The 8,087-nt window shown below is 37.1% G+C and overlaps 1 protein-coding gene across 1 annotated transcript; it reads right to left on the bottom strand.

The window, feature by feature from the left end:
- Positions 1-961: 961 nt before the first annotated feature.
- LOC107722025 (myotubularin-related protein 7-like) lies at positions 962-2,612 on the bottom strand (the record flags this gene model as incomplete). The annotated part of the gene is made up of 5 exons (XM_016530253.1): positions 2,601-2,612; positions 1,815-1,937; positions 1,515-1,677; positions 1,177-1,334; positions 962-1,090 (listed from the first exon to the last, which is right to left on the bottom strand). Coding segments are annotated over exons 1-5 (585 nt in total), but the record flags the coding sequence as incomplete, so codon positions are not given.
- Between the last annotated feature and the right edge of the window lie 5,475 nt (positions 2,613-8,087).

Genomic DNA, 8,087 nt, shown 5'->3' with positions numbered 1-8,087 from the left:
GTTTAGGAACAGTTGCCAGTTCCCTAATTTCCCATGACCAGACAGAATTTCTCACGGGACGTTTTGCTATGGATAACGTAAGACGCCTTTTGAACATTATTGACTCATCCGACTAACGAACAACACGCTATCCTCTCACTAGACGCAGAGAAAGCCTTCGACCGGGTTGAGTGGAGATACCTATTGTCTGTCTTAACTCGATTCGGTTTTGGCTCTCGCTTTATCCACATGATCCAGACTCTCTATACTAACTCTTCTGCACGGGTATCTACAGGTTTATGTTGCTCAACTGCTTTTCAGTTGAAGAGAGGAACGAGACAGGGTTGCCCATTGTCGCCATTGCTATTTGCAATCTCATTAGAGCCTTTGGCGCAGGCAATTCGTCAGGATCACATAATTTCCCCTATCACTATAGGCTGTTCCAAACATTATATTTCTCTTTTTGCGGATGATATCTTGCTGTATGTCTAACCTTTCCACTTCTCTCTCTCAATGTCTTAAAATATTTAAAGATTTTGGCAATGTCAGTGGTTACAAAATTAACTGGGAAAAATCTGTATTAATGCCCCTGTCAGCATCGGCCAATACTGCATTAGTGTCCACCTCGATTCCAACTAGTAAGACTTTTAAATATTTAGGAATTCAGATCTTTTCCACACTGCACGCTATTGTCAAGCAAAATTATATCTCTCTATTCACTGCTATCAGACAAGACCTACAGAGATGGGACGCTCTTCTAGTTTCACTACAAGGCAGGATCGCAATTATCAAAATGAATATCCTTCCTAGACTCTTATTTTTGTTTTCCATGATCCCTCTTTCTCCTTATAGAACCTTTTTTAAAGAAATGAACTCCTTGATTACAAAATTCATTTGGAACAAGAAACGCCAGCCTCTTTAAAAGAGGCAGATGAATACTACGACTGCAGAGAGAATGTGCCAGATGTGCAGCCAGACTCACATGGTTTTCCTTGCAGTAGTATGACAACGTGGGAAATCGACCTCTGCTACGAAACTTCGAGCTTCCTACGATGACAGGTAGGGTGACGGATTTTGGCACAAACAAGTCAGCTGGGTAAGTATCACACACCTGTGTTACAAGGAGAAAAGTTAAAAACAAGCACTTACATAGTAAATTGATTGTGTTTACGTAGTGATGGTTGGTGATATACTAACTCTGTACTCTCGGTTGATTGGGGTGACATGCCATAGCTTATTTGGAAGTCCCATTCGACTGTACTCAGCCTTCAGATCTAAAAAGTCCCATGAGTGCTCCCGTTCAGCTTTGTCGACATTGGGATTGAAGGAAAAACAATACAACTCTTCATATTTTTCTGCAAGTCAGAAAACAAAAACATGGTACACTGAAATAAGCATAACAGTGTATTAAAGAACAGTCTATTTAATTACTTTTGAAAACTGTATTAAATACACAAATGCTGATTTGTCTGCAATGATATCGTTATCACAGTATATTTCTAAAACAATGCCAAAATGCATGCTAGGTGACCCACCTGGCCTGGAGAGACGTGAGAGTGAAATGTAAACATTGTGGCAGTCGCTCTCTTGAGAAATGATAAACTGCATGACCTGAAAGTTCTTGCAGTGGATTAATAAAGGGTATCCGCTCTGAGATGCTTTATGCTTTACAACGTTACACACCAAACTGTGCAGAACCTGTGAAAAACAAACATAAAGTGTCAGTTATTGTGCTTATAAAAAGACAATTAAAGTAGTACATATTTAGAACACAGAAATTCTGCACAATGACATTCCAAAAATGCCAAACGCTAGTTTACACATCAGACACTTACCCACAGCTCACTTCTGTCCTCAGATCCTTTACCGACAAAGATAGTGTGTGTGGCTGTCAGGTAGAGCATGCCCACTTGAATTCTTCGAGAAGAACTTCTGTCCACTAACCGGACATTTTCAACCTGTGAAAAATAACCAAGTTAATTAGATAACATTAGTATTAGTGATGCATTAAAATACCAGCTCACAGTCCAGGAAGAAGGAGCAGTTGGAATCTTAGATCCGTGCTGGTGCTATCTACTCAACCTCCCTCCCACCTCCTCCCCATTTTATTTATTTTTACCTATCTATTATTATTTATTTATTTATTATTGTTATTCATTTTATTTTTTATACATGCAAACCCTGGTTTTGTATATAGTTAAGTTGTGTCACACATGTTGACCATGTTCTATTCTGCAATAATAAAAAAATAAATAATCACAAAATATATATATATATTATTAGGGTTAGGGTTATATATATATTTTTGTGGGGACACAATTGATTCATTAAATCAGATCTGAAATTATTTATAGAATTATTTGAACTTTGAACACTTTTTGCTGTTTACGTTAAAGCAACATTATGAATATTATTTTAAAACCATTTTAATTTAGCCAGTAAATTTCAAAATAAAAAAGGGCATGTTATTCGATTAGTATTATAAAAACTTCTGTTCAAATCACTCCGAATGAATGCGTTGTGAAGTGCTGAATGCTAACTGCATAGTTATTTAATAAAACATGATGCCAGGTGACTCATAAATGTTGCATACTAAATCATACACACACAGAGTCTCTAACCTTTCCCCTCATGATATTTAGTGATCAGTATGCTTAAGGTCACATTAAAAGTCATGCTGCCGTCTCTTCCAGCTTCACACACGCTTCTGAAGGATCGCATGAAATGTGGTAAAATGTTTATCAGCAATATATATACAGCTACTTTAAAATCATATTAAGATTCATCAAAACAATTCTCGCATACAAATATCAGCAATCATGATGAAGAATATTTAATGGGCCAATCATTCATCATGAGGCAAGGCCGCTGTCACTGCTGCAACCCTGTCATCATGATGAGATATGGCAATTACTTTAATAAATCTGGACAGCTTAACCTCATTAGAATGTCACATAGACTAGCTGCCCACTGGGATTTGGGTTTAGAGACCACCAATGTGTGAGAAATGCCATTACTGACCTGTTTTGATTGATAGTTCTGTTCTAATATACAAGTGTACAGGCTGCAAGCACATTTGTATACATACACATACACACACACACACACACACACATGCAGATACACACACCGCTAATTGGATCATGCTAAATGATTTAGCTGTAAAAGGCTCATGATTTCTGCTATCTCGTTAACCCTTTTCACGAATGAGCATAATTGTGTATTTACCCATTTACTCCTCATTCACTCATAATCTAGTGGCATTTGAAAGTATGTATGCGTGTGATCAATTTACAGATTTAATCCAGCAGCTCTAGATGCGTTCTGATGGGAATTTGTGTGTTTTTATGGAATGTGTGTGGTCTCAAGTTTAACCAGTGCTGAACCACATAAACACACTGCAGCTTACTGCAGATGTATGCACATATTCAATATATATATATATATAGAGAGAGAGAGAGAGAGACAGAGAGAGAGAGGCCTAAATTTAAGATTTATGTATATGGATTTCATATAAAATTTCCATCAATTTGGAATACACGGTTTTAACATAAGCAAACTAATAATCATACACACTTTCTCTTTATAGCACTGTCCTGAACTATTTTCACATAACGTAAATGCAAGTGGGCTGGTCCCTTTCACCATTGGAAAAATGTGGGCCGCTGTTGAGCTCGGGAGGGCAGCGTCACTCTCTGCCCCTCTTAGTACAATCATAACCAATCTGTCTGCTGAATCCATGCACTAAATTTCAATAGATCCATCTCACTTCACGACTTAAAATAGTCTAGAAATGCTGAACACATTTACGAGTTTAGGACTGATTCAGTTTTTTCTATACAGTTCAATGTTTTCAAGTGGATTAATCTTTTAGTGCGGCACTGGCTCACCTGCCCATACAGTAGACGAGCTGTTTCATTTGTGTATGCCTGATTATGCATCACATTAAGTTTATTAGTTTGTTTAAAACGATGTAATGCAAATTAATTGAAATTGTATATGCAATTGAATACATAAATCTTAAATTTAGGCCTAGATATAAATATGTATTTTTTTGTGTACATGCATGTGTATTGTACTTGTGCTACTTTCCATTCTCCCTCTAGCTGACCGTATTCCATCCCTCGTTCTGCTGTTTTTTACAATGGTTCAGGCTCAGGGTGTATCTTCTCTCAGGCTAATTGACTAAAATTAAACCTTAATTAACTTGGCATTCTCCTGCCTCATTGTATTTAACTAGGCTTTTTTTCCTTTAAGTACACTCACAACTCTCACTCTTCATTTTTAAGTGAGAAAGTTCACACGAGCCTTCAACGCGTCTGTGTGCATTCCGGATGGAGTCAGTTGATTGGATAATGATTGATTTTGTAGACTGGAGTGATCTCTGTAAAATATATATTGGTATTTATAGGTGATCTTCTCTGTGGGGAAAAAGTAGTTTATGTAATGGAGATCTTATGTAATTAGAGGTCTTATATTGATCTCTAAGAGCAATTTAAAGCAACTGTATGTGGTTTTACGTATTTTTGCGACTTTGGAGCCATCTACCAATAAGTGAGTGAAATTCATAAGAAGTCATAAATATATCACTGTTGTACAAGTCATTTGTTACTGCCGTAAAAGCAATCTGCACTTTTTGTGGAACTTCATACCCGCTCTCACCAAACTTACAAACTCCCAGAACAAACGTTTAGGGGGGAGCATTGGAAAGAAAAAGAAGCCATTCACCTTATGTCAGTGCACCATCAGACTGATTTAGAAATTGATATTTCAAGGTAAAAAAAACAAAAACAAAAAAAACTTTATTCTATTTTCTAACTCTATTTTTACCAGAGGCTAACCAGCGACAAGATGAGTCAGCATTGGTGGAGGGTTGAATGCAACGCTGTCAGATTACCTCGTGTCTCGTTCACCGGCGAGAAAACATTACAGTACAAAGCACATGATATTCCAATAATAACGCCTTCCATTCTCGCTCGGTCTGCAATAGCGTAATGGATTATGTATCATGTGTGAAGAGGTATGCAAATACGTATGTTGACAAGCAGGTAGGACAGCCTGTTGTTGCCCTTGGACAGAGGGATATGATTGGATGAGCATTTTATGGTCCTACGCCTTCCACAGACAATATAAATACATATAAATACATTTAGACTATTTAATTTAGTGATTGCTATCGGGATGTGAAGAGACTTTCAACCAGCATAACAAAAAATGTTTTTGAACCAATCATACCCTACCTTTAATCAGTATTTTTTAATTGATATTTTGAGTGAATGATTCAATGACTCAGTCACAAAGGGAGTCATTTGTTTTGTTCCTGAATTTTGTTCCTGAATGTGTTTGAATAAATGATTCAAAGACTCAATGATAAAGACAGTTACTTGTCGCCACCTACTGGCGAACCAGTCTTTCAGTAATACTAAAATAACATTGAAGTATGTGTTGAGTAAAAAATTATTTCAATAATGTTTGAAATCAAATCATATGGTTATCTTTTGAATTAAAAAATAATATGCATTACGAAAAGCATTTATTTATTGAAAATTAAATGTATTTATTTATTTATTAAAAGGTTAATATTAATATTTAATAATAAATAATAGTAATTACATTGTTAATTAATATTTATTAATGCATGTATTTGTAAAAAAAAATTTAATCACCTGGTGCTTACATAGAAACATAGAAACTTTAGTTGTACTAAAATACAACTAACTATTGTATTTTAAATATCAGAAATGTTGGAGCTATAGCCTAACCGTTAGCACACATACTCCTAAACATTGACCTCTGTTCCAGAGTGGATGTTGTAAGTGTGAATATGGCTTGCAACATTTATCTCTTTCCTTTCTTCAGCTATTCTGATTCTATACTATATAATATGCAAATATACTGTTGTCACGAATCCTGTCCATGGACCTTTAGCTTCCTAGCCTAGCCTAGTCTTGCCTTGTCTGTTTTCTCGGTTTCTGATCTTTGCCTGTTTTCCTGGATTTATCCCTTTAGTCTCGCCCTTGTGATTCTGTTCGCCGATCGTTGACCTACGCTTGCCCTAGGACTATTCTTGTGTCTCGCCCGCCATATACCTGTTTGCCACTGTTCGACCCTGCCTGTGTTTCTGACCTCCTCTGCTGTTAATAAAGCTTGCACATGGATCCGCACGTCTCACGTTTTGTCAGCCCCCTAAAAACTGTGTTGATTTTGCCTGCTCTTTATCTCTCTTATTTTTATCCCACTTGTCATCTACCCACTCATTTATTATTACATGATGCACACAGGATTGGCATCCTCTGTGTGTGTGTGTGTGTGTGTGTGTGCAGCCACATCTCATTTTCATGCTGTGGATGTGCAAATGTCATGCTGATGTGGCCTGATTTACATTAGAGTGCTTCAGCCCTAAAGTTCCTAAACAACAGTGGCGTATACTCTTGTGTGTCTGTGTGTGTAGATGTGGGTCTGTGTATGCCCATGCACACCAGAGAAGCCATATGTGAGTGATGACAGTGTGTACACTTGTGCATGTGTTTAGAGAATGCGAGGCATTGGATCATGAACAGTGGGGTGTGTATTCTGAATGTTAATGTCTGTATATTGTATTGCATGTGAACAAAATACAATTAGCATTGGCGCAGAACTGCTGTGATTTGTTTGTTTGAATGCATGTATTTGTTTGTATGTAAGCATCTGTGTGTGTTTTTTGGCTCTGCATCCCATGGCATTATATATATATATTTTTTTTGTTGCAGTATAAGGCCTGTGGCTCGACAGATTCCTCTCTTTGAAATATTGGGAAGGGTATGTGTGTTTTTATTTTTTTGAACGTGTATATAATAAACACATAAATTGTTTATTATTATTGGGTAATACTTGCCAGTCACTGCCAGCATTTTTTACATTTTCACAAAATTTTCATGGATATTTTGTTGTATGAATATCTGAACATGCAGTATGTCAAAAGAACGAACACAGACTCACAGAAAAGAGTTTTTCTTTAGCTTCATGCATTCTTTTTTTATCAACACTTGAATGTGGGCAAGTTTCATAAAAAAAGCTACATTTTGAGTAGATCGCTTCCATCAACACCCCCAAAACTTGCATAGTCCTGTACCACTTCCTGGCTCAACATTTCATTCGGAAACGTTAGGCAGTTTTGATTTATATGCTGTTTAACATTTGATTATTGTGTTATTTAGCATTTGCATCTGCTTACATTTGCAATCGCTTGTTTCTGCTTCTTCTTCACCTGTGTTTGAGCCAGACGTTCAGTACTCTTTCAGAATATGTGTAATAGTGCCTCTTACTGGAAAATTCCGTCAGTGTCTGGGAAGCGTTGTCTCATAAATGACGGAAAATTCCGTCAATAGCAGGAAAGCCTTGTCTCATAGATTACAGAAAATTTTGTCAATGGCGGGAAAGTGTTGTCTCATAAATGACAGAAAATTCTGTCAATGGAATGCTCAGGCTTTCCTAGGCGGTTGCTAGGGTGTTCTAGATGATTGCTTGGCCAGTGGTTGCTAAGTGGTGTTACAGATGGTAGCTAGGTGGTGGTTAGCGTGTTCAAGATGTTTGCTAGGACAGTGTTAGGTGACTTGTAGGGTTTTGTATAGGGCTGCACGATTAATCGAATGTGATTTTCATGCGTATCTTATCAGTAAAGCCGGTTCTGTGATTAGTAGTAAATCTCCAGCACGTGCTTTCAGATGGAGCAGCATTTACTACACAGAGCCGTAGTTCACTGACAAGCTACGCAAAATCGCGTTCATAATCGCAGACGATTTAATCGCGCGATTATGAAATAGAAGAAAACGTTCTGCGATTATGAAAGCTGTTTGCGTAGCTTGTCAGTGAACTACGGCTCTGTGTAGTAAATGCTGCTCCATCTGAAAGCACGTGAAAATACCACATTTAATAACATTTTTACTCCAAACTCACTTCATAACGTCAGTCGAGTGTTGAAATAAATCCTTCTGTGAGATGATGCGGCTTCTTAAACAGAATAAGGCACGCAACAGATTTCATAGTATTCTAAGCAGTGATAAAGGCTATGTCGATTAGCATTGCATTATAGATATACTTTATTATAATGAAAATTATAATAATAAGAA

This window comes from Sinocyclocheilus rhinocerous, unplaced genomic scaffold (assembly GCF_001515625.1).
Source record: "Sinocyclocheilus rhinocerous isolate Xijiao unplaced genomic scaffold, SAMN03320098_v1.1 scaffold754, whole genome shotgun sequence".
Classification (NCBI taxonomy): domain Eukaryota; kingdom Metazoa; phylum Chordata; class Actinopteri; order Cypriniformes; family Cyprinidae; genus Sinocyclocheilus; species Sinocyclocheilus rhinocerous.
This window is presented reverse-complemented; position numbering and strand designations above follow the sequence as displayed.